This window comes from Agelaius tricolor, unplaced genomic scaffold, assembly GCF_023055355.1.
Source record: "Agelaius tricolor isolate 1412-34295 unplaced genomic scaffold, bAgeTri1.0.p SCAF_3, whole genome shotgun sequence".
Taxonomy (NCBI): domain Eukaryota; kingdom Metazoa; phylum Chordata; class Aves; order Passeriformes; family Icteridae; genus Agelaius; species Agelaius tricolor.
In genome coordinates, this window is record NW_027269263.1 from 35,427,780 (window position 1) to 35,454,866 (window position 27,087).

The window sequence follows — 27,087 nt, forward strand, 5'->3', positions numbered from 1 at the left end:
TTGCTGATTCTGAGTCTGGTAACTTCCTCTCTCATGCCCAGGGCCATGAGTTGGCTGATTTCTCTCCTCTCCTGTCCTCTCCTCTCCTTTCTTCCCCCACCCTTATAATGTTCCCAAGATGTCTATCACCCTTTTCAAGAGCTGCCTGTACAAGACAGGTTCTGTTGCATCCCGTCTTGGATTTCACAGAGTGTATTTATCAAACCTGCAGAGCAGTCTGTTTTCACATACTCAGGTGCTGGTTTAGATCCTGTTGTGATATATGAGGCTTTGTTCTTGGAGATAAAGTAGAGATAAGTTATCTCTAGAACTCATCTACTTGCAAGTCTTGGTTTGTTCCCTTTCCAGACAGGGTTTAGGATCCCTAAAGCACCCTTGAGGCATGGGTCACAGTGCTGTGGAAAGGGCCCCTGGAAAGCAAGGCTCAATGAACACTTGCAGTGGATTCTGGGGTCGAATAGAATTGTCCTTAACTCTTGACACTATTTTGCCTAAAACCTGATAGACTAAAGGGAGATGTCAGCTTTCATGACTTACACAAACTTAAATGAACAAAAGTGTTTAGCTTTTTCTCTGCAACTACCTGTCCCTGATCTAAAGTCCGTATCCAAATATCTTTCCATGTCCTTTTCTAAGGATTTTTTTGATTTCCCCAATGCACATGCTCATGACATTAAAATAAAGCAATGTAACAGAAGTATCTATGTGGCTTCTTTGATCTTGTATTAATATTGACTTCCCATAAAAGAGGATCAACAAGAAAAAATCCTGCTCTGTGGCATCCTGGAAAATGTGGCAGACTTGTCCTCCCTTCCTTCTGAAGCTCCACTGCCAAGTGGTGCCACACAGTGCTGGCACTCGTGTGTGGGGTCACAGCACAGAGCTGGAACCCTGCAGTGGGACTGAGAAAATGCAGAGGAGTGTTCCCAAGCCCACATGATGTTTATCAGGCAGCTTTAGTTTTTGTTATAGCTGTTCTTTATCCATGCAAGATTTAAGCTGTGCATCTGACACAGTCAGCTTCCCATTATACAAAAAGGTCTGGTTGATCTGGGTTTAAAACCCTTGTGAAAACCCTCCAGTGATTCCTTTAATCTATTCAGTTGCTTTAAATATATTTAGGGGAGAGCATAAAACAAAGTAATGTGGATCAGTGTGCTCTCATATGCCTTGTATGTCTGTGTAGTCCATAAGAAAAACCTGGAAGTTCAAGGCAGTGGATATTTATTTATTTATTTTCTTCTTCCATATCAAACTTAAAGTAAATTTTGTGCTTCTTTACACAGACTGTTGGGAGAGAAATCCTGCTCCATTTGATAGATTTCCTGGTGACCAGCTATGGACATGACCCAGTTATTACCCGGTTGCTCAATAATACCCGGATTCATATCATGCCAACCATGAATCCTGATGGATTTGAAAATACAAAAGTGCCTGATTGTTATTACACACCAGGAAGGTAAGGGTGGCTTAGGAGGGTGGGAGAGGTAAAATAAATGGGTGGGGAATAATAATTGCTGCTAGCCAGAGGACTGAATCACACTTGGTGGAGAGCAGAGTCTACAGGATGTGCTAGGGCTAATTTTTGCCTGTGCCCTTCTGAAGACACATTGTTATGGCATAGAGTTTCTGGAAGATTGAGTCAGACTGGTGTTTATGTGTGGTGGAGCCAGAAAAAAATTGGTCAGAATTGGTGTAATGACCTCACCTTTTAGGCAGGAGACCCAGGTTGTGAATACAGGCACAATTCCCTATTCTGTAGTACCTTTAGAGTGCTACAAGAAAAGAAGGAAAATTCCACCCACAGGGATATATTTCAATTGGAGAGTTCTGTAACCCTTCTTAATGAGAAAAGGTGTGTCTAAGCTTGTTGAATGGACTTTAGCCATGTGTTTAAAAATCATGTTGAATGTGGATTTAGTAAGGAGGAGTTACACAAGCAGAGCTGCCTATAATAGGTTCTTTGCTAATAGTGATGGTAGGGAAAAAAACCTACACAGAAGAAAATATTACTTGGCATTGCATCCTGTGCTGCTTTTACATTCTTTATTGTGACTATTGCAGAGACCAAGAAGGGGATGAAAAGCTTAATAAGCTAGAAGAGGGAAAGAGACAGTGAGAAAATGGGAATAAATGCCCAAAGGACAGATTTGGAATGTGCAGAAGAAGGAAACCCATGAGCTGGAGGTTCTCTTGGATCACTGGCCTTGGCAACATCAGAAACAAGTGAAAAGAAAGTCTAGACAGTTTAGTTCTTCTTTAGGTGACCAGTGTAGTCCCTCCTTTTTATTAAGAAAAAATGTATTCCTTGGCAAATAGATGGGACTTGTATGGACCGGGTATTTTTTATCCCCTCACTGTCAAATAGACAGAGTTTACCAGACTGAGCTCAAAAATTATCACAGTCAACAGTGAATACCCTCTTCATTCCTGTGCTGACCTAACTGAGAGAAAAAGCAAGAGAGTGTTTGAACAGGCTGGGCGTTAAGGTTCAGGGAGAATAAATGCATCCTGTGTTCGACTCAATTTTTTTCTGTCTGTTGAGAGTGAGAACAGCCCAAGGGATACAGCCATTCAATAGTTACCTTGGTCTTCCATACAAGCAGGAAAAACACATACAGGAAGAGGACAAAGTCCTTCTGATCTGGCTCTGGTTTTTCTAATTCAGTTATCAGTAGGTGTATATTCTGTGTGCAAGTTAAATATTCTCTGTTTCCATTTAGAAATGTTTTATTGTGGCCTATGAAAATGCCAGTGCTGCCAGAAGGCAAACAGTAATGGGACTTTCTTCTCTCTTTCTAAGGTACAACAGGAATGGAGAAGATCTGAACAGAAATTTTCCTGATGCCTTTGAAGACAACAGGGCCAGCATTCAGCCAGAGACTCAAGCAGTAATGGACTGGATCAAAAATGAAACGTTTGTTCTCTCAGCAAACCTGCATGGGGGTGCCCTGGTTGCCAGTTACACCTTTGATAATGGTAACCCAGGTAAGCTGCTGGCAAACTCTGTTCTCCCACAACTTACTGGGTTTAGGAACATTGGCTGTACCAAAGCAAAATTTATATGTGTTCCTGCAAAGTTCCTCAAGCTTTTGAGCTGGGATGGGCAGAATTTTATAAACCCCATCAAAATTCACTGCCTGATATGGCCTTTTGGGAGATGTTTATCCTGCATGTAAGCCAACACTGTGTGTTTTACCAGTAATAAGAGTTGCACAATGGCTGTCTTCACTCTGCAGTTACTGGCTCTTTGCAAGGCTATAGCAGATCTCCAGATGATGATGTCTTTATTCACCTGGCAAAAACCTATTCTTCCAACCATGCCAGCATGTACAAAGGGACGGGGTGTGACAACAGGCAAACCTTCCCAGAAGGCATTACCAATGGGTACTCTTGGTACCAGCTGGAAGGTAAGAATGTCATTGATATTTCATGCAGCTGCTCCTGGTAAGATGTTTTCTCACTTTCTCCTGCTGTCTCTGATGATGAAAGGGCAGTGATTTTAGTCAGAGGGCTGATGAGGGAAGCAAGTCAACTCCTTCATGCAGATTCTGTGAGCAGGACCTGGATGTTTTCAGACTCCTTCAGCCAGCAATTCCACAAGTGAATGAGGCAGGCACTGCTGTTTGCCTGCTTCTGTGCCCTTGCTTAAGGCCTGCAGTAGCTGTATATGTTACATACATGTGCACACACTGCTTGGCATCAAGATCTTCTTTCAGAAAGAAAACCAATCTTCTATTCATATGTCGTCCATTTTTTTAATGTTTAATTAGGGAAATAAAAGTTTTCTTTATTGTTTATGTGTAGCCAAATAGAATATGGGGCTTGTGCACTGTGTATGTTGTTTTCATTGTATTAAAAGACTTAAAAGGGTCTTGGAATGGCTTTGGCAGTGGCAAATCCTATGCCAGCCTAACTGTCCCTTTTTAGATGGAAAAGCTTGAATAAAGTCAAAGACCCATCCTTTCTCAGCCACAATCATCATCATTTCCAAAATGAAGTATGTTTTAGAAAACAACACTCTATGAGTAACTAGAGTTAATAATTAAGTTGGTTTTTCACAGGAGGCAGTAAATACAAGTGTGGCATTGAGGCATAATTTATCTGAATTACTTCTCTTACAGGTATGATGCAAGTACCAACATTTTAAATCTCCTATTTGTCTTTTAATTTGACCTTAGTGTTTCTTTGCAGCTGAAAACACTTTTATTTCACTTTTAAGGTGGAATGCAAGATTACAACTATGTCTGGGGACAGTGTTTTGAAATTACACTGGAGCTGTCATGCTGTAAATATCCTCCAGAAGAGCAGCTGGGAAAGTTCTGGAGAGACAACAAAGTTGCTCTGATCGAATATATCAAACAAGTACACCTAGGTGGGTATGGGAGTGGGGGCAGAGAGAAAACTGGGGCCAGCTTAGAGGGAACTCCTCAACAGCTGGGTCAGTGTCACAGCTCACAGGGGACAGATCTGGTGGTAACTTGGAAGCTTCTGAACAGGAAGTGCTACAAAGCCAGGGGTGGGTAAGGCAGGAGAACTTACAAGTGTGTCAGGTGAGGGGCTACTACAGGTGTGCAAGGGGTTAAAATGTGCTGGGGCAGGAGCAAGGGGCTGGCCCTGGGGGCTGTCTGACCATGCACTCCCCCCCTCCCCTCTATTCCTGAGCAGCCTTGGGATAATAATAATTTCAAAGGTCTCTTAAGTGTATGTGTGCCTCAGCACTCGTGTCATGGTCTTTGTTGCTTGGATTTTGTAAACTTGAAAGGCTTCTCTAGGTGTGATCCAACTTCACATTTGGAAGAGAACTACTGCTTAGTGAAGCTGTGGTGCTTTACAATGAGTTGGAGAGTTTGCACAAAACCGTTGCTTATCTTGCATTTTGTTGCCCTAAATATCTGACTGCTGTTTTATCTCTGCCTGTGTTGCCTTGAAGATGGTGTGTGGGAATTAAGGGAAACTACTTCATAAGCAGACATTGTTGGTATTCTGCCTTTGGGAAATACTAGACAAGAGGCTGACTTATTTTAAATCACAAAAAAGAAGGGGGGGATATATGTGTGTGTGTTTGTGTGCAAAAATTGCCAAACCTGTAGTGAAGATTGAAGCCCTTCAGTAAAGGACATACAGTAAGTGTGTATGATACCTACAGCAAATGAGATTTGGAATATTAGGAGATTACAATGCTGCTTTCTAATTTAACATGAGGGTAAACTATTAACAACAACAGCCAAGGATTTTCTTAATTCCCTTGAGCAAGGCCAAAGTGACTAGTGCTAGTACTAGATGTGCTGAAAAGTGGTGAAATAGCCTTTGAGGGCACCCAGCAACAGAACAGTCTGCCTTTCTCAGAGAAGGAGGTTCACCAGTTACACTTCATGATCTTTCCCTCCTCTCCCTTTTTCATAGGTGTCAAAGGCCAAGTTACTGATAAGAATGGGAATCCTATTCCCAACGCCATCGTGGAAGCCAAAGGAAGGCCACATGTCTGCCCCTACAGAACAAATCAACAAGGGGAGTACTTCCTTCTCCTTTTGCCTGGGACATATGTGATCAATGTGAGTATGCAGCCTTACTGAAATATTGGTTCCAATTGCATTGAGGTCCTGAGCACAGTGAGACTGCAGCTCAGCTGTGAGCTGAGCAGCTCAAGTCATAGAAGCTGTAAAGACTCTTTAGCAGACTTTAAAAAGACTATGTATTTAAATATTAGTCAGCAGAAAGGAAATTTTTTGATGCAGTCCTCAGTGTCCAGAGATAAGCACTCCTTGGACCTTGGTGGTGGAGCCAGCTGGGATGAGTCTGGAGCATGGCAACAGGAGCTTGAGGTGTTTGAAACAAACCACGGAGCTCTTGCAGGGTGAGAGGGTGGAGCCTGGGATCTGCAGCAGGGGCTGACACCACCATGGGTGACTGTCATTTCCTTGGGTGAAAATGCTTTCTCTGTGGAAGTCCAAACATCCATGCCCTAGAGGTTCTGCCTGCTGCCAAAGGCTTATGCTTGAGCATCACTGCAGGATTCTGACTCTTGTACAGCAAGAGTCTTATTGCTATAACATGAAAACTTCATTCTTTTCCCAGTCCACATTCTCAAATATATCTTTAGAACATTTTGCCCTGTACATTTAAAGTGTAAATATTGTTTCACACTTGAACTCAATGTTTCAAACCAAGGAAGAACTCTTGTGTTTGCTCCTAGGCTACTGTACCAGGATTTAAATCCATGCTGAAGACAGTGGAAATACCTGACAACACTGGAAACTTCAGTGCTGTGAAACAGGATTTCTCTTTCCCAGAGGTCTCAGAAAAGATCAGCTCAAAAGTTGCTTCATGTCCCAAAACTCCCCTCTACCAAGAGCTGACACGGGCTTCAGCCGCAGTAAAACCAACCGTACATCTCTTGGTTTTAATGACCGTTGTGCTTGCAATTTTCAAATAAAGTCAGGAATGACAAAGGGAAAGGCAAAATCTTCCTGCACAAATGTGGCTTTTCAGAGAAGGAATTGTATATGCAAACAAAAGTATGTTTTTATAAACCAGATTCTTAGATTCACAATCAAGTTTACTGTATTTTGTAAAATGCTGGTTTGACAATTGAATGTTTTACTTTACTTATAGTAGACATATTTTTAATTGTAACAGACTATCATATTTTTCTATGTAAATATTTTACTCTGAAGAAATTTCAGACACTCTTATGCTGATAACTGTAGAATTTTGATGCAGAAAATAATACAAAAACATTTTGAAGATTTTTTCCCAAATTCCAAAACATTGAGAATTGTTCTGCAATGTTTCATGCAAGCTCAGGTTCCTCACTGAGCCAACAGCTCAGGCGCCACACAACTGTAAGTCATCAGCTCAATACTAATTTCTCGTAATAAAGCCACTGCTATAAATGAAGAATGGCATTTCTATATATGCTCTTTCTTACCTGGACAGAAGAGACGGCTCAGGGCTCAAATGAGGTAAAGGCCAGTGACACAGACATGTTTTAAGACAAGAAGATGAAAATGAAATGTGAGTATCTACCAAAGGGCCGTGATGTGGAAGCTGGATGATAATCCACACCAACAGGGAAAAGGGAGGAATTTGTGGCTCTGAAAACCATGTTCTCCTACGGCAGAGCTGCTGAAAGCAATGTGGAAAGAGTCACTGACAGCTTTATACTGTGTCCATTTTTAACTGCATTTGTTGTGGCACAGAACCGCATACAATTCAGAATTCTTTGAATAGTTTTAGCATTGGCTTTGTACTGTTTCAACAGCCTCCCAGCCCTGCTGCTCCACTGTTGGGACTGTTTAACAGCCATGCCAGGAGCTGGCAGGCACACCAGCCAGGCACCAGCCAGCTCCAGTTACAGAGGGTGCTTTCAGCCTTCCCCTGGCTAGCCTGTACTGCAGGCAGGATTAGCAGATTCCTTTTGCCTGGCCAGTTGCGACTCATTTTCAGAGCCCTTTGAAGCTGCCCAATTAACAGAAAATTTTTCAAGAAAAGCCAGTTAGTACGAGCTCCTGTGTTTATTTTAAAGCTTTATCTGCCAGTAATTTTCTTGAGCAATTTCAAAAGTAAACCAGCAAAGATTATCTTTGGAAACATCTATCTTTTCCTGTATACAGTAAATAAAAAATGCAGGAATTCAGTTAATCCTTTAATGCCTTTTAAAATCTCTCCTGAGGCATTGGTGCCTGTCACACCAAGCCCTTCCAGCTGGGCTGTGGCACTTGGGCAGCAGCCACTTGTCTGCCAGGCAGCCACATTCAGTGTGCAAATCCACTTCAGAACTTGAAACGGCAATGCCAATAGCAATGAGGGCTGTGTGTGCAAGAGACTGGTTTTTGAATGTTTTCCTCATATCCATTTGCATTTTCTACCTTTCCTCACCCTCTGATCTGCTGTGGGTTGTTTACCACACAGAGAAGTAATTATCCACTAAATCCCATCACTGCTCCTGCCACTTGTAGCAGGGAGAACGAGAGATTCCTTGAGTTAAAATCTCCCAAACCAAAGAAATCTGACAGAAGTCAGCAGTCCAGCAGCTGAGTGGGGGCAGAAAGAGCCTGTGTGCTGGCTCACAAAAGTAAGAATCTGTGTGAAAACAAAGTACTAGAACTTCTAACAATCCAGTAATTGACATGAAAAAAAAAGAACACCATGGAGTATATAAACAAATCTTTATTTAAAGCTTTTAAATGGAACACAGTACTCAATTTTCATCAGAAAAGGAAAAACTGAAAGATAAATGCAACACACGTGGAACTCCTCATAAATGGGTCTATACTGTGTGCAATTGGAGTGGATACTTGCATTTTAATGGTTACTGACTGTGGTCATACATGCACTGGGTAGCTGGAAAGTAATGCACCAGGTCAAGCTCTTGAAAGCATGTTGCATAGTTATTTAAATTCACTATGAGCTATTCTATTCAACAGTCATCCCAGCTGTGTGTAGTCAGACAACAAAGACTCTGGTTTTAGAAAAGCTATTGGTATTTTAGGTGTAAAGTAATCATCATCCTGACAGCTGACTATATGGCTCAAGACCAAGAACCATCCTTTAAAAGCAGGCTGTTAAGCTAAAACATTTACTCAATAGGGGAGCCACCACCTTTTTAAGTATCACTGATAAATTTCACATGTATAATATAGCTCTAGATACACCAAAGAACCATTCATTTGAAGCTTTCAGTGCATCTATGCAAAAAAAAAACCCTAACAAAACCCTCACACTGTAGTTAAAAGCAACAATTTTTCATGTTCGGTAAATGCAATCCACTATTAAAACCTTAAGCTGGGTTTTGTGCTTTGCTTGTGCAACCTTTAAAGAACAAGACGTGCCTTGGACTCTGCTATGGAGGAGCTGGAAGGGCAGGGCAGGGCAGGTAATCCCCTGGAAAGGAGAGGGCTGATGCTCCAGCAAGGCTCTGCTGTGCTGCAGGACCAAGGCTGCCCTACAGCCCCTCCATGACAATGCTGCCTCTCCTCAAGTCCCATCAGCTGTCCAACATAATGCTCCCCACAGGGAACCCTCACAACAGCAAATGCCCCTTTTCAGGCCAAATGTTGCACAACAAAATGCTGTACCTTCCTGGGATAAGGGATAACTTCTGCCCCACCATGTGTGTGGCAAGTTAATATGCTGAATAAATTACCTGCTTTAAAATTATAAACTCTACCTAAAGTTACACTCCAACACAACAGCAGCCTTAGATTAAGATGGGGAAGAAAAAAATCTTCACCCCTATTTCCATCCCATTTATTCAGTTTCATTAGGATCTTAATAATTTTCTAATCTCTCTTTTGTAAGATACATTTTTCTGAAACAATTCTTCTTGTTGACACTCTCTGTAAGAACGAGGAATTTTTCTCTTCCTCATATTAGTCATAAGAGAAAAAAAAATCTGAAAAAAAAATCTTCATACCCACAGACACTTCAGAGACAGTGACATTTGAACAAATGTGCAGCAAACAGAACTCTGATAAAATCGTACCACACTCTTAGAAGGAATGTAAGCTTTTCACCAGTGAGCATTTTGAAGCACTTTTACCCTTTCTAAATCATCTGCTAAGGGGAGAGGCACAGGACGGCACAGCCCATGATCCTGCTGCTGTGAGGTGGATTTCAATACTAATAAATGGCAATACTAACAAATAGGTAAATAGTTAACAGATTTGTATTTAAACAGCAAGTAGGTTTGTTGTACTTTCTAAAAAAAATAAATGCAAGCCCTTGCACCATTTGTACATAACTACTGTCTACCTGATGTGCAAGGAGGAAGAGACTAAGAAAATTACTGAAAATCACATACAGACGCATCCTGTGGGCATCTGGCCTCCCCTGCAACCTTCACGGTCATGTGCCCAAAGGCAAAAGCCATTTCCACCTTTGCAAATTAACCTGAAAGCCTCTCATCACCATCCTGCATCTCCTGGATCATCACCCCAATGTTACCAGCACCCAGAAGCAGTCAGTCAGCTCCTTGCCTGTACTGAGGGATGCAAAAGCATTCCAAAGGAAAGCAAAACACCACCAAAATAGTTTCACTATGCTGACGTTGGACCAGCACCTTCTCTATTCAATAAATCTTGTTGAGGTTCAATGCAGAAGTTGTTTTAAGGGAAGGAAAAAAATTCCATAGCCATAAATCTCCCTTCTCAATATAATACGAGTATTTCTCTGAATTTTAATGCTACATTTCTTAAAATAGTCTTCTTGTGCCTGTGATTTACTAAATAAGCATATTTATATAACTACACATGTAGCAGTAAGACTAATTCAATAAATTAGAGCTCAAAACATCAACTGTGAGCACAAGTATATTTACAAACAGCAATAAATTAAAGATTAAAACGTGTGCGATATTACATAACGATCTCTGAAGTTTTGTACCAAAGTGTTTAAGGGCCAGAACGAGCAGGGTGCTCACTGCTCATGCCCACACACGGAGCACGGCCAGGCTGGGAGCCAGGGTGGAGGCAGAGCCAAAGGCTCCAGGCCACAGCCGGAGCCACCACAGGAGCCACTGTGACACAGCCCCGAGCACCAGCCCTGCACCTGCGCTGGCCTGCCAGTGTCCCTAGCAGGAACAGGCATCAATTCCCATCACTTCCATTTGGAAGGCATGCACCCACACCAAACAATTCACGGTTGCACTAGAAGTCTTTAAGTATAATATTAAGCCATAGAATGTAACTCAAACCCAAATACTCAGTGATTTGCAGATGCAGAAATGAAAATGGCCCATTTCCTCCCCATTGTAGCCAGTGGAAGGCATTTCCAGGGCTATTCTCTGCAAAAGAAGGCATGTGACTGGAAAGGAATGCCGAGAGGGATGGTACAATTTGTCCCAACCGGAAGAAGATAAGGACAGCTGCTCCCCCAGCATGCAGTCACACAGCCAGGGCAGCCCCTGCAGAGAAGGCATGGTGCTGAGAGAGGGGAAGACATGGGAGACAACGCAGTGCACAAAGCTTCATAAGAACAAGATGAAACTTTTTAGGTACAGTCCCCATGTTATTGATGCTTCTGCATACACACATCTATAATTCTCTCTCACCTGCAGGTGCAATGAAGAGCCTCTGCAAGCCTCACAGCACCTAAGTTTATCAAATCAAAAATTAAAAAAAAAAACATTAAAAGGAAGTGCAAAGTAGGGCAAGTAGCTCTGTAATAGTATCTCTCTTTGAAAAAATTAGCTATCTGCCCAAAGGCCTTTTCTCTTTGAGGCTGAAGGATAATCAAATCCTATAAAACCCATTAAAGGTTTCTGCTGATCAAAAATCTTCAAATAACTTCCAGCTACCTGATGTCCCTTTACAAACTGAAGGAGACAAGAAACGTGCAAGTAAGAATGTGAATGAATACAACTGGCATTTATATTCTGTTTACTTAAAATGACCTATGTTAGAACTTCCGTACACCACTATCTTTTACTGGCAACAAAATAACTCAAATGTATGAACAAAATGTGAATGATCCCAATAATTCAGTCCTTACCTATAAAGTTACTACTTTTCAACCAAGTCACAACCAAAGATTTATTAAGTCTTTCCTGTATCTCTTTATGTCCTTTTCCTGAGTACTTCCAGGCATTTGCAGCCCTGCATTTAAGGAGAGCAGGAGTGCCAGCTCACAGGCATTAGCAATTTTATACTGCTGGTGTTAGGGAAGCAGTTGAGCCTTAGCCTGTAAGATGGTAACACTGCACAATTCCTGTACTTGAACTACATCTCCACTCTTGGCACTCCCCTGACTGTTTATCTGCCATTCCCTATTGGTCAGACAATCAACAACCACATGTAAAACTAAAAGGTACTAAAAAATATACAAGTCCCCTTGTAACACAGTTTTCCAAAGGAGTAAGTATCACTCACAGGGTACAGAAACTCCATGTGAAAGGCAGCTGAGTGATCTTTACTGCATCCTGGCTCCCACACTCTACCTTGCCTTAAGGCCCCCAGAACTGAGGCAGGCAGCAGACTCCCTGGGCACAGAACTGGTAAGTTTCACCAAGTTTTTGACAAAGTACAGTGAGGAGACAAGAGCTAAAAGCAGTAAAGAACAGGTCTAACAAGACCAACTTTGAATTGGCCGGCACCTTGCAAAAGATTTTCAGAATTCTCGTGATACAGATAAGAACAGTGAGTTGGAAAGACTACTGCACTTAAAAGAATGTGAACTGGAACTGCACAGCTTAATTGTTTCTGCAGATGAAGGGGAATTTCTTTTCTATTTTTATTACAGTGAATGTAGCAATGCAGCTGAATGTATTCTGCTAAGTCAGAGACAAGTGCAGAAAAAGAAAACAACTGTCCCCTACTACTACCTGACATGACAGTTCATAGCACATCCTTCATTTACCTTGTCTGTTGAGACTCGTTTCATGCTGCACTTAGTCAGAGGGGTCTGATTGAGCCTTATGTTTTCACCAAGCAACAAAAACTGGAACCTGGATAATCATATATTTTCTTAAATGAGGAATTTGCAGAAACACACACTTCAACATGTCTCTCCTCCAACAATTATTGAATTTGGGGTTTTAATGCACGTATTTAATTCAATAAAACAAATGTCACTTTTAATGGAACATTAAAACACTTGGAGAGGCAGGTGGTTTAGAGGACCTGGTTACTTCTATTGAGAGGGATTTAAAATCTCCAAGTTGACTTATGAGCATTAGGCAAACCTCTTAATAACTCCAGTGCAGTTATGTCAGCAATTATTTTTCACACAGAATGCGAAGAGACACAAAATATTAATTTTCCAATAAGCATACAAAAATAATTTCTTGCTCTCTTAACCAATTTCTGAAGTTTCTTTTGCTGCTTTCCAGTCAACACATGTCTAACTAAAATAAGTTAGTACAATCATTTGTATGGGCTGCCTGCACACTGGGCAGGGTTTGTTCCTCTTCTTGAGCTTTTTTGCACAGGTAAAACATGACATGAGGTGTCCTGTTTTGCCATGTACTATGCAGCCATTTTTAGGTCTGCTCTGACATATGACACACGGCTCTATGCTGGTAACAGGCAGACTGGATTCCATGCTTTCCTCTTTGTCTTGCATTTCTCTCCTCTCAGGTTCCTTGAAGTCCTCCTGACTGCTGCAGAACATGCTGCTTGATGTTGATGGCTGGGAATAACCTTCACTTTCCTGGGACTCAGAAAGCTGTATTGCTTTATCCTCATTCTCATCCACAGCTGGTTCTTTATCTTCAGTCATTTTTGTTTTCTTGCAATCAGGAACATCAAAACCTTCTCCAGACTCTGCAGCAAAGGAGGTTTCTAATTTGCTCTTTTCCAATTTCTCACTCTTCTCATCTGGAAGCCAATCCTCACGAAGGGCCCAGCATCTGTGGCAATGTCGTGGAAGCGGAGGATTCATTTCATTGCATTCGGGACACTTCCAATAATCCTTTAGTGAATCAAAGGTTGGAACAGCTTAAGCTACTTGGAACACTTACAACTGAAGTATTCAGACATTATAAACAATTTATTACTGCCAAAATAATTATTATGTTGAGCTATCAACTTGTTTACAATTTTAAAATTCCATTCAGTGGTTTTGGCCCCATTTTACAATTCTAGATTAAATTGGTTCTTATTTTAAAAGGACTCTGGCTTTCCTTTATTTTGCAATAGATTTATGAATAGAACAATTCATTATTTCATACGCAAAACTGCAGAAACAAGACCACAAAATTCTTCAGCGGCCCTCATGAAAAACTCGTTAAAAAGGTCATAATTTCCCATCTTTTGGTCTATGGACTCCTGCAACAGGAGCTATTCCAGACGGAGGGACCCTTTCCCGGCGGCTGGCTGCGCTGTTGGTGCACACAGCGGCCGGGAGAGGGCGCTCCGACACAGCCACAGCACAGCAACATCGGCCAAGGCAAACACAGACGGGAAGGGGGGAGAGGGGAAAAAAATAAAAGGGCAAAACCAAAGGGGTGCATCTGCCTCTCAGAGGTTACTCCATGGATTACAAGAAAATAAACCGCTATATCGTTAAAAATACATTTTGCTTCTAAGGACAGAGACCCTTCTTAAAAACAATGCAAGCTGTAGGGAAAATCAAAACAAAAAAAACCCAACCCGAAACTTATTTAGGCAAGTCCTGAAAAACATCAGTAACATCAAAAGCTTATAAAACAAATTTTAAATCCTAAAAATCATGTACAGGTCTCTTTTCCTACACATAAGCAGCACTATGTTTCCAGAAGGTGGCCAGCCCTGTCTTTAACACACCAAGTCCCTCAGTCCTACAGACTATCATGGGACTGGAACACTTCACAGCTCCACAAAATAGCTCTAATTCAAGCGTCAAATGTGAAAAATATCAGTAAGGTGATAGGACACACTAGAATTAGAATGCAGTGTTTTTTCACAAACATCTCCACACTTTGCCTCAAGATTGTCAATTTCTTCCATACCTCAAGAAGGGTCTCACAGAATGTAGTAAAGGTCTCTTTTAGAGTACTGTTCTGAAAAAAGGCTTGCCTTCACATCTCTGTGTTACAGACACCTTCATTCAAGCTGGACAATAAAACTAGGTATTCTGACTTATAGGGAGAGTTTTTTAAATGTATATGACTAAGATTTTAAGTTTTTTTCCATTTTGTGCAGAAAGTCAGATTTAGGCTCCAAATAATTTCCTTCCATTAAGTCAAGGAAATGGTAAATTAGTGTGGGATGGGGGTTTTTAAAATGGATTAGGAAGTTTATTACCCATTAAAAAAAAAAAAACCAAGGCTCCTTAATAATCACAGTAATTAAAACATTGTATTGGAACCTTCACACATAGACAAAGTCAATTTAATTCTTAAAAAATCACTGGTAGCAATAGAACTAGTCTATACTTCCTGATCTATTTTATGTCAGTTTACCCAACTTACGATGCTTCACCAGACAAGTTTTTACTCACAGCTAGAGAAATCTCTGGATCTTCATCAAATGAATCAGCATCACTATCTTCATCCTGGTAAATAGTCAGCTGATAAACCTGGTTTAAATTAAAAAAAAAAAAATATATATATGTATATATAACTGGCTTTTGGCATTTAATTAAAAACGCAAATATTTTTAACCTGCTAAGATTTTCAGATAGCAAGCTACTGGAGAGTCTCCAGGGATGGACTATTAAGATTATTAATGGATTAGAGGAGCTCTCATGTGAGGAAAGGCTAAAAGAGCTGGGAATGTTCAGCCTGGAGAAGGCTCAGGGCAGAGGGTGCCTGATCAATGTGGGTAAATACCTGAAAGGATGGCATCAAGAACACAGAGCCACGCTCTTTTCAGTGGTGTCCAGTGGCAGGACAAGGGGCAACTAGCAAAAATTAAACACAGGAGGTTCCCTCTGAGTATCACAAGACACCTTTCACTGTGAGGATGAAAGAGCACTGGCATGGGTTGCCCTGAGCACCTACAAAGCTATCCCTGGAGATATTCAAGACACCTGGACATGGACCTGGGCAATCAGCTCTGCCTGAGCCAGGGCAGGTGGGTAAGACAACCTCCAGAGGCCCCTTTGAACACCAGCCATCCTGCAATTCCCAAAACTACTGTCTGGAGCAGGGGCTTTCCTCCTCCAAGATACCATCCTCTCTCAGGGTGCAGCTCTGCTCTACACTACTATTTGGTGTACATCAGTACAGTCAGTCCCATTCAGCCTCTCAGTTACCACAATCATGTATGTCCCTGGTGAATTCTGCCTCTGGTACTCACCTAATCTTGCCATGAGCTGATTAACCTCTCTAAAGTAACAGAAAACTAACCCAGGAAGAAAACCAACCCAGGAAGAAAACCCTACATATGTTGTCACTTCATTCCGGACATTCTAGAAATCTCTTGAAAATTGCAGTAATCACAAATTTTCTGTCTTCCTGCCTACTAATGAAGATTCCTAAAACTTTGGTTCAACATCTCTATGAAATATTTACATTCATAGAGGCAAAAAACTTGGACATATCCCTTTGGAAAGAGCTACTCAGAAAGGTTTCCTTTGGTATCAAGTGTTGTCAAAGCTCAACATGTACTTCTAGAATTAAAAATGCAGAAAGGCTATAGTACACATGCTGCCACAGACTTCAACAGCTGGTGAGAGCAGTTAAGCACCCAGACTTTCCTATCCAGCCCTTTTCAGAGCCTGCAGAAAGCCTCAGCACCGTTTCAGTCGCTGGCTGGTGGGTTGTATAAAGGTGACCCAATTGCACCAACATGTAATTTGATTTAATGAACAACTGGCTGCAGATTGTGACACCAGTACATGCAGTTTGCAAATATACATACAGAGTTCTTCTTGGAAACTTACAGGAATTTTTCATGTTGAAATTCCTTTTCCTTCTCATCCCCTCCCCCCAGGGTCAAACAAGGAAAGCAGATAGTACCTCATCATCTTCATCAGTTAGCTCCTGCCCTTCTTCATTATGGCTATAATCTTCTGAATAAATAGACTCAACTTCAAACTCCACACTGAACTGGTCTGATACAGAACCATGGTCAAACCAATCTGAGTTTTCACTTAATGAACTAGCATCAAGATCCTGAGGAAAACAAAAAAAGAAAGCAGACATTCAACCTCACCAGTCCATATACATAAGATTACTGATAAAACAACTCTCAGGATAAAACTGTACTACTCAGTATAATTAGTTATGGAAGAAAAAGGACCAGCTGCTGTGAGACATAGTACTTTTAATGAGATAAATTATAGGTGGGTAAAAAGAAAGCTAGGTCTGGAAGCCTTTTGCTGGCCCTAATAAGAAACTGCACTCAGCCTACAGGCAGCTGAAAGGCTGCAGTCATTATTTCAGAAAGTCCCTCCTAAAAAGTGAAAGAAGAGATGCAAGAAGATGGTATCTTTTGGCTGCGTGTCATTAAATTCCCTATTCTCATAAACTTTGTTTAATCTGAGATCATGGCTTAACAACTACAAAATATGAAGATTGAAAATACAGTATTAGTGCTGTCAATTGAGAACACAGTATGTGACTAGGAATACTGTTAGTTCAGCTCTTCATTACTTAATTGAACCACAAATTTGCCCTGGTGTTTGCTAAAAACAATACAAAACTTCTGAATAGTGGCATGGCAAATTAATACAATGCACCATCAGCACCCATTCCACTGGGTAGTGTTACCAAAGCTGTACCAGAACTAACATCTAACACTGAATTATGGAATATCTATGACTCTTTTTGTCTCTTAGCATTCTAAGAAATATTTATTTTAAAACACAAAATATGTCTGACTTTTTTCCATACTGTGCAAGTAGCAAGGATCTTGGTTTTTAAAGAACATTCAACATTAATATTTTTAAAAATTTCACTTCAGTTTTGCCAGCAGACCTATGAAAAACCCCACTCCACCCACACACCTACTTTTCTTTCAACCTCTTTTTTTTCCTCAGACACCACTGAAGGCACTGCTGCTTTTAATTAAGAACATTGTGTTTTCAGATGCATGTTTGCACTTGTGGAATTTGCAAAATTTGTACCACAAAAATACTTTACTTTTCTATTTTGACTTACAGGAATGGAAAGAGAATCTGTTGAATCACTGCTATTGCTTCTTTCACGGCACAGACCACTGACTACACACCATGAGAGACTTTCATCAAATGTCACCGAAATGTTCTCTGACTTGTGTCGCTTTCTTCTGTCACTGTGCAGGTCATCTGAAGAACTTTTTTCTGAGCATAGTCAAGAATTTTTTTTATTACTCAAAAACATCTATGCAATGTGCAGTTTTGAATTTTCTAAACAGAAGCTTAAAACACAGTTTACTACAAAGAAATCTAGTAAAGTAAAATATTACAGTATTTTTTTTTATGGGGCAAAAAAGACACTAATACTTATTTAAAAAGACACAATAACTCTTATATCCATACAGTGTGAAACATTTCTGAAACCAGTATTTCAGGGGCTGGCTTTCCCCACTCGTATCATCAGTACACTTATAAATGGCAGTCTCCACATAGAAGACAACCGCAAATTTAAAAGAATTTTTACTCCACACACAACTTGTTAAACCCTTCCTAATTTTAAGAAATACAATTAAATCTTACTTGTCCTCACTCCCTCTACAGGCAACAGACAGAAAGGCACTTTCAGAGGGCTCTGGAGTCCACCCAAGAACTTGTGGGGAGATAGAGCAATTAGCTCCCAGTTCACAGGCATACAGAACACCTTGTGCTAAGCAAGGTAAGTTCAGGTTCTTCAAGTTTCAGACACCTCAACATATTTATCAGTGAATAGTTGCGCTATATGTAATTGTATTTACCCAACAAGATTTTTGTAACAAGCTCTTAGAACTTTCATCACACCCTAGCAAGAAAATTTTCAAGACATACTGTGCAAAAGCTGAACTCCGAAAGCATTGCTTTAAGCTCTGCTTACTAAGCATGCTTGGTTTGAAGGCAGAAAGACAATGCTTTGTAACTACATCGTGTTTTGGAACAATCACCCACAGCAGCGTGAAGACTAAGGGCACGCTATTTTAGGGGTAGGTAAGTCAAAATTCAGCTCCATTGACTTCTAGAGCATTTGGTAAAAAACAATTTTATATAAAAATGTGTTGCAAATTCAGCATGTCAGTGCAGCAGAGTGAAAACCTCCCAAGATGTCAACCACTTTTGGTTCAACAGGCCTCGGTACGAGCCTGCTGACTCCCCAACAGGTGCCTTTTGCACCCAACCCTCTGTTGCCCACCTTCTCCCTCGCCTTGCAAATCACACTGTGACAATCCACAAGTCTTCAAGTCTTGAATCTTTCATTGTTAAAAAACAAAAAGGAAAAAAGGAGAACAAAACACTTGTACATACTTTGAGACTTCTCTTACTCTCCCTTGGTGCTTCTTGGCTCAGCCCCTTTCTTTTCTTTTCTTTTTTCCGCCCTGAGAGCCCCACCAAACTTGGTGCCCCCAGGCCCAAAGGGTGCTCCTGTCCATCGTTGTCCTCATTTAGTTGTCATGGCTCCATGCTGTACTGATACTGTATCACCACAAGGTCTCTATACTCTATTTAAGGGGCTCCAAAGGAGCCACTACTATCCCAATTTAACAAGAATAGTGGTTTAAAAGGAAGATTTCCTATAAATTAGAAAAAAAGTGTATATAAAAACACTATATTAAAAGAACTCTTAAGGTTGTAACAAACTAATAAATGGATGCAAGGCAAGAGTTAATAATCAAACCTATAATAAGTAAGCACAACCCAGGACCTTATGTGATCTGTGCCATGCCTAAATATTACAGGTTGTGATGTTTAACCAAGACTTTCCATCCTTTCATCAGTTTTAGTTACAACATTAAAATGTTCTTTTAATTTAGTGCAAACCGCTCAGCAACGCAGCACTGGTTTGGGACCGACTTAACGTAACAGTGGCTTATGAGGGACACAAAAAATACTACTTGAAAGCTGGGGAACTGAAAAATGCTCCTGAGCAAGTGAAGAAAAGGAAGTTCTATGCAGTGACAGAAGGTTATCACTGCCCAGGTAAGTGCAATCACCTAGTCTTGAGGCAAGACAGTAAGTGATGGAACAAACTAATGTAAAAAATTCCACAGAAGAGTATTTACATAAAACTGTAGAGAACACTTCCATTGAAAAACTAAACCAGGTGTACAATGACCAGATTGTTATTGCTACTTATCAGAAGAAACATTTTGTGTTTTGAAAATGTATTTGCCAGTGATTATTGAATAACCACAGTAAAGACAAAGGGGAGGCAAATACGATGCTTAGGTCACCAGATGTTTTAACAAGTGCTTAATTAATGGTGAGGTACCTGAATGTATCCAAAGTCATTCTGTGTTACTACCACACCTTTGTTGCCCCCAACCAGTTGAAATCCAAAGAACTGGCTTTAGTGAACAAGCAAAATTTCAAATTTTGTGGCTGTCTACAGAGGGAATTGAAATTAATTTGATGGTATCACTAGATTAAAAAAAAGTGTTCTCATAATGAAGATAACACAACTGATAAAGTTCTGCTGATGTGAAAAAGTTTAACAGAGCCGTGGAGTAAGTTATTCCATCATCTTACTAACAATTCTAGACATCCAAACTGTAACATGACACTGAAGCAATGCAAGAAATTGTGTTTTTCTTTCAGACTGAACATTTTGGTTTAGATAAGCAGAGAAATATGAGTAGTATTTGCCAGCATCTTTCAAGTCAGCAAGGCAAGAGAATGTAGCTTTTCCCTCTAAGTGGCCATGCTACTGAAAGCTCTGCATCATAAATCTGCAGATACCAGATTCACTGTGTGTCCTCCTCCTAGAAGATGTAGTTGGTCGGGAAATCACGCTTGATGAAGCCTGGTTCTCTTCTAACTCTTGCCTAGACTCCTGAAAACAGAAATACTGAGTAAGCCTGAGCATAAATATGAGGTAAAATTCAAGAATCAACTTAATAAATTAAACCATTGACACTATCATGCAAAACTGAATAGAATGTACAACTCAGAAAATTTATTGAAATAAAATAAAAATAGCACCTTAACAACATTTTCTTCTTCAAGCTGAGATGTGGCATCATCCTCAGGTGTGTCGCCAAGGGTAGAGTCTGAAACCAAACCAAAATAAAACTCATAATACAATATAGCAGAAAAACTCAATTTCAGGCTGAAAAAGTAAATTCTAAGTAAAACTTGAAGTCCAGACATTTTGCAACAATGGAAAAAACACACTGCTCTTTTGTTTTCCAGGTGTGTGCAGCACCTTCCCTGTAACATTACTGAAGTGGAAATGTGAGGAGAAGAAGAAATGTCAACTGAAAGCAGCTCAGAATTCTGTTACAAATGGCTTCAAATGAAGTCTGTGCATAAACTGTGATTCTGCAGATATGAAAGAATATAGGCAGGAAATGTAATTACTTGCTCGTCTCCAAAGTGCTTTTTACTACTTATCTTATAGGAACCCTGAGTTAGAAAGACATACAATAGAAGAAAAATTAGCTGTTGTTAAAGATATGTGCTTACTAACAGACAGATCCTGAATTAATAAAGAGTCTTTCCTGAAAAAATACTTGGAAGATAAATTTAAGTTTGCAAGCTTAACAATGGGGATGACAAAAAGAGCAGCTGAACACTTCTTGCCTTTAGGAAAAATCAGAAACAAAGGGTGTCTTTATAGAGATTTAGAGGCAAATTTACAAAATGGTTTCCATTGTTTAACTTCTGTTTCAGACGCCATATTAGGCAAAAATTACAGCTATACTGAGCATTTTTTATACTGCAGGACTGTGTATAACAACTCTGCATTTAAGGAGTGGCTATCCACAACATCACCACAAAGATACTTCTTAAAAGTATACAGCCCATTTAAAACAGGGCAGAGTATAGCTCAGAATGACCAGCTCTAAATGTACTTCACATTCAGTTGTGAAAATTAAAACAGAACTTTAACACAAAAAAGAGGCTTTGCCCTAATCTTATTGCTGGCCTAAGTTTAAGAAGCTTATTTTTCATATTAAAACTTGGTATGTTGTTGAAGGCTTTATTAATAACAAATACAAGCAAATTACTTAAGTTTGTAATTTAGTAGCCTTTTTGTTCAGCTCTGTGTTTTTTCTGGTTCTAGTCCAATAAAATTACCCAATTTTTTTCTCCTCCTGAAAAAACAAGTGCTTGCTTTGGTTCACCATTTGTGATTGCACTGGACTATAGCGAGCAAAGCCAAACAGCTAATAATGGAGAGCTCACTGTTATCTGATCACTGCCTGCAAGATTCATTATGTAAATTCTATTTTCCCTACTGCTGTTTCCCAAACAAATCACCCTCCTAAGCTAGCTTACCTTGTTGATTGATTGCTATCAGATTTCTGGAAATCATTGAATATAGTCTCCTTAAATAGGGATAAAGAAAGAGATGATACAAGTTAGCTACGTGTAACCATAAAAGAGAGCTTACCATCTCTGAAGATGCGAAGAGTTAAAAAAGGGACATATGCATGATGGTCTTCATTATTTCCCAACCAGACTCTCAGAAAAGAATCCCATTTTTTACCTGTGTTCTTTTACTGAAAAGCTTGTTACTCCAAATAACTCCCCCAGGAGATCATTTGCACAGTGTACAATATGCTGCTGTTTTTCATCATATAATTGCTTAGACATAATATATTGTCCAATATAGAATATTACCTGTGAAATAAATTAAATACAGATGTTAAATATCCAGGTTATTTCTTAAAGTGTAAGAGACAAAGCATATTAAATACATTGAAATTTACTCTTCAAACTCTGCCTAAAACTCTCTTTGAGCTGACAGATTTTCATCCATCATTCCAGAAGAACACTACTATTCTACTAACCACCAGAAACTTTTGTTCAGATTTTTGAGAAACTTGCTAAATACCCAACTACAATTCAGCAGGAGAAGAAACACTGTCTGATCTCAATTTCTAGACAAGCTATGAAAAACACTGCCCCCCCCCCCTCATTTACCCAACCCAAAACAATCTATCTGTACTCACTGTAGTCTATCTTTAGTGGTTAAAAGTTCTCACCTCCTTCATAGTAAAAGTGTCCTTTTCAGCACCAGCTAACTTTAACAATTTTAACAACAGTGGCTTTGGTTTAACCTGTGTATGAAAGGAGAAAAAATACACTAATTATTCACCAAAAAAACCCCATTTATTTATACCAGCTGTTTTCCTCCTTCTGTATTAATCTGATATGCAAACATACAATTGCATTAAAACCTATCTTCATTCAAGTTTTTTACTTTGCAAAGTTCAAACTTAAAAGCAAATATTATGAACCAAATCATACTAAACTTCTCATACACTGTTCATCTTAGCTCAAACCCCAGTCTTTCACTGTCCCCTGGTTTCAGCTGGGATAGTTAATTTTCTTCCTAGTAGCTGCTACAGTGCTGTGTTTTTGACTTAGAGGGACCATAATGTTCCCAGCACACTGAAGTTTTTGTTGTTGCTAAGTAGCTACACTAAATCAAGGACTTTTCAGTGTCCCACACTCTGCCAGTGAGGATGAGTACAAGCCATGAGGGAACATGGCCAGCACAGCTGAGCTGAACTGGCCAAGGGGATATTCCATACCACAGAATGCCAGGCCTAGTGCTATGAACAGGGGAGTTGGCCAGGGGGTTAAACCACAACACACTGGTAAATACAAACTCCTTAACTGGAGCTACAGAATTTGTTTATTAGTTCCAAGTCCAGGGCTGGGTCCTGGGGAACTCAGCTTCACTCCTTTAACCATTACCACAACTCCCAAGGGGGAGGGAGGATGGAAACAGAACTCTGTGACTGCTAGGTCCACAGTGCAAGTCATAAAACACTGGTCCACCTCTTTCTTAGTCTCTTTCTGTGACAGTTTCTGAGATTTTGATTTTGCATTTGCCAGCTGGGCTGCTTTACCTCTGAAGACTTTTCTTAGCTGGCACCAGCAGACCCTGTCCCTTCTGTCATACTTCACTCACTCCTACCTCTGCAATGGCCTCCCACCCAGTCACCGTGCCAGCAGTTTAATCTGCAGTCAGTCAGTGACAATTTCCAAGGCAGAGGAAGGAAAAGTTTAACAAGAAAAATCACTTCCCCCACACATACATACAAACTGCACTGTCCCACACAGCTGAGCCAGCACAGTGCAGCAGATGAGAACAAGCTGCAGGGGCTGCCACAACAGCAAAGCCCGTGAAGCCACTGATGCTCCCAGAGCAGTACATTCCAGAGTCACCTCTTTAACAATAGTGTAACCATTCTAAAACCGGGCTAATATTTAGCTATCCTGATATATTACATAGCATAAAATGTAAAAAATAAACACACAGAAATTAAAAAACCCCAAGGAAACAAAACAGGGAAGTGTGAATAAAATATCATGAGACAAGGAATTAATGTTTGAGGAAGGGTGGAGGAGGGGAACTACCCTTCATTCCATTCCAAAGATCTGCTAAAACCAACATAAGTTTCAGTGAGTTAACAAGATATTAGCTGCAAGAATTACACATCATGAAAAAAATAACTAAAATCGTGGACAACATTAGCTGTCAATTCACCCCCTCCTAAGAACTGAATTATTTAGAACATGTTATATATATATATATTAGTTTCATAAAGGAAGCAAACAAAAACTTATTCAAGTACTACTGACAGTTAGGCATAGCAAGGCACAGTTTCAAAACTGAATCCACACCTAAGCCCACTTTTATGCCCCAGCCCTCTCCTCCCGTCTCCTCCAAGTTCTGCAGCCGTGCACGTCTGACAGCAGACAGTAATATCACAATATGATGATATAAAAAAAAGGAAGACACAAATGAAAAAAATCAATTTTGAACAGTCTGCTGTTCTGCAATTTCACTTTTTTGAAGTTCTACTGTCAAGTCCACGCTTTTAAGCTTAACCCTTCTACACAAGATAATTCAGTTCAACCATCGTTGTACATATGCAGTTTTGTAACTTGCATTTCAGGTGTAAAAGGCTTCAATCCTCAGGAAAACTAAGGACAAAACAGCAGAACTGTCACTGTATTATGGAAAGCCTATAAATGCAAAGCCATAACACAAGTCGAAAATCTTCCCATTATTTCACCAAGAATATGTTTTGTACGATGGAGATTTTCCAAAGCTCTTCAGCTATAGGATCTTTAACAATTACCACCCGAAATTCTTACCACTATCAAATCGGATTATAGGATTCTTTTTATTAAAAGAAAGCAAAAAAGCATCAAACGTCTCCAGGAAACATTCTAGACCTATACCATCACCCTGTACTCTCAAATATGCTGAAGATTTGCTTCCTACAGAACCAAAGAGAACCACCTTCACTGGCTGGACTTCCCGGCTTTTCTCCAGCCATCGCTCGGTAAGCACAGGGATTCTTCTGAATTAGCCGCTAAAAACTCTGCAAAAAGCACGCAAAATAACCACGCGCCCAGCAGCTACTGACCAGCGCCTCTTGCTCCGAAGCGGCGACAGAGGGATCCGTAAGGGAGGACATCTTGGTATTGCACATTTGCCTGCAGTGAACGGAGAACAAGCTCAGATCGCGGCACGCAGCGACACAACCCGGGCGGGCGGCAGCCCCAGGCCGGCGGGGCCCACTCACCTCGGTGCCTGCTCCAGCCCTCACGCTGGACTCCGGCGGCGGTGTTTGTGCCGGGCCGGGCCGGGCCGGGCCTTATATAGCGCTGCCAAGAGGAGGCAAGTCAGGGCTTAGCTCCGCCGCGGCCCGGCTCGGCCCGACATGCCTGAGCATGACCCGCAGCGCTGCCGCCGACTCACCGCGGGGGGCGGGCGGGCGCCACCGGCCCGCGCTGACTCACCGTGCCCGCCGAGCGCGGGGGGGGGGGGCCGCCGGCGTGGAGAGACGGCGCCGTGGAGGAACAGCGGCGATCCCGCGCCCCACACCCGCCCGCCCGCCCGGCGCGGCCTAGCCTGGCCTGGCCTGGCCTGCCCCCGTTCCCCCGGCGGGAGCCCTCCCCCCAGCACCGAGGGCCCCACGAGCCACCGGCGAGACCCCCGGCGCCCCCTCGGCCCCCGAGCGAGCCGCGATCGATCCCCACGCACCGCCAGCCACGCCCGCTCCGCTGCCCGGCCCGCGGCGGGCGGAGCGCCGGCACCGCCGGGCCCTCTAGCGCGGCCCGGGCGCGCCGCGCACGCCGCCCGCCGCCATGTTGGTGCTCGCAGCGCCCCCTGGGCCCGCTGGCCGCGGGGAGCGGCCCCGGGGAGGGAAAGGCGCCCCCCGCCCGCCGCGCACCGGCAGCGACACAGGCCGGGCCGGGGCTGCTGCGCCGCCCGCCTCAGGCCGAGCAGCGCCTCTGGGCACCAGCTCCACTTCAGCGGCCGCCCGTGCTTTCCAAGTTGGTTTTATTTCCAGAGGTAGTTAAGAAATGGAACTAGGAGAAAACTTTGCATCCAAAGATAATCGGACGTTGTCGTCCTATGCTCTTGTCATCTCCCATTCTACAATTTTCTGAATCTTTCAAATGTAGGGCGTTTGGAAGTATGTTACTTTCACAGGTACTTATTAGTTGCCACACTTCAACTCGAACTGGTTAGTTTTTAGGCTGCATTTTCTAATTCTCAGGTTTTTTTCTTTGCCCATGACGTTTTGAAATTATTTTTGGATAATGAAAAGCTTTTTCCAGAGAGCATGAGTGGTGCAGACAGTGTTTAAAGATAGGCTAGAGCAGAGGGAGTGTAATGCTACTTTTCCATGACAACTAACTTGTCCAAACAAGCAGTGGATAACTGCCTGGACTTGTCTGAGCTTCTCGGCAACCATGGCACCTTGTAAAAATTCCAGCAACGGTTTAAATCCAGATATTTGTGTGATGATGGATTTTCAAGATGACCTTGTTATCTCTCTGGAGCATAAAGCTCAAGGTCTAGTGAGGGACAACCGAGAAGCTGCCAGAATTTTGCAAAGCCTGCTCACCTCCTTTTAGTGCTGGGATTTCAAGGCAAACAGAAATCTGTTTCTAGTGGAGTCAAGAATGTCCTGCAGCAGGCAAAGTCTGATATCTGCTCTTTTCCACCCAGCACCCCAGTCCCTGAGATCCTTAGCTAGCTAATTTCATTCTTAGGAGAAAACTCCCATCTACACAAAAATGCAAGAGGAAGAAGTGAATGGCTACTAAATACCTCAACTACTGATGTTCAATCTTGTCATCATGCAGACTACACAAAAACTATTTAATTCCAATGCAAAATGTATTTTACTGAACAGAAACTAAACCAAACAAAACTGTTTATGTAATTCTCCCCAAGCCATCACATTATTGATCCTCATCTTAAGTACAGTATCATTTTGCTATGGCTGTGTGGCAATTAAAGAGCTTTTTAAAATTAGCAATAAATTTTCTGTAGTCTAAGACTTGCCAAACTCATAACAATAACTTTCTTTTTCCACTTCTCTACCAATAAGCATCTTGTGACCAATGACTTTGAGTCTGAGATTATTTAAATAACAACTTCCCTTACTGATTCATTAACTGCTAAGGATAAAAAAACCCAACAGTTTCTGTCTAGATTTTTTATCAGCCTTCAAGGACAATCTTATCTCTTTTCTCCAACAGACTAATCTTGAGTTAAGGGAGGTTGCAAGCAGGTAAAATATGCTGTCTATGCTA

At 41.4% G+C, this 27,087-nt stretch overlaps 2 protein-coding genes across 7 annotated transcripts in view; one reads left to right on the forward strand and one right to left on the reverse strand.

Moving 5' to 3' along the window:
• Positions 1-8,029, forward strand: part of CPM (carboxypeptidase M) — a 29,459-nt gene extending 21,430 nt beyond the window's left edge. Inside the window, exons 4-9 of the mRNA XM_071423461.1 lie at positions 1,287-1,459; positions 2,804-2,988; positions 3,240-3,410; positions 4,223-4,375; positions 5,407-5,555; positions 6,197-8,029. Of these exons, the coding sequence (XP_071279562.1) occupies positions 1,287-1,459; positions 2,804-2,988; positions 3,240-3,410; positions 4,223-4,375; positions 5,407-5,555; positions 6,197-6,436 (1,071 nt within the window). The 3' untranslated portion in view covers positions 6,437-8,029. The remainder of the gene's footprint in view (positions 1-1,286; positions 1,460-2,803; positions 2,989-3,239; positions 3,411-4,222; positions 4,376-5,406; positions 5,556-6,196) is intronic.
• Positions 8,030-8,154: 125 nt separating this feature from the next.
• On the reverse strand, positions 8,155-25,672 carry MDM2 (MDM2 proto-oncogene). Of its 6 annotated transcripts, XM_071423455.1 has the most exons (12): positions 25,523-25,654; positions 25,062-25,143; positions 24,903-24,972; positions 22,500-22,574; positions 22,001-22,134; positions 21,790-21,839; positions 20,491-20,558; positions 20,248-20,341; positions 17,525-17,685; positions 16,382-16,537; positions 14,920-14,997; positions 8,155-13,410 (listed from the first exon to the last, which is right to left on the reverse strand). In XM_071423455.1, the coding sequence occupies exons 3-12, from the start codon at positions 24,966-24,968 to the stop codon at positions 12,841-12,843; spliced, it is 1,452 nt and encodes a 483-aa protein (XP_071279556.1). In that variant the 5' UTR covers positions 24,969-24,972; positions 25,062-25,143; positions 25,523-25,654; the 3' UTR covers positions 8,155-12,840. The 6 variants fall into 6 exon arrangements, with proteins under 6 accessions (XP_071279556.1, XP_071279557.1, XP_071279555.1 ...); XM_071423456.1 differs by lacking the exon at positions 25,062-25,143 and having other exon boundaries at positions 25,523-25,672; XM_071423454.1 differs by lacking the exon at positions 25,523-25,654 and having other exon boundaries at positions 25,062-25,339.
• Between the last annotated feature and the right edge of the window lie 1,415 nt (positions 25,673-27,087).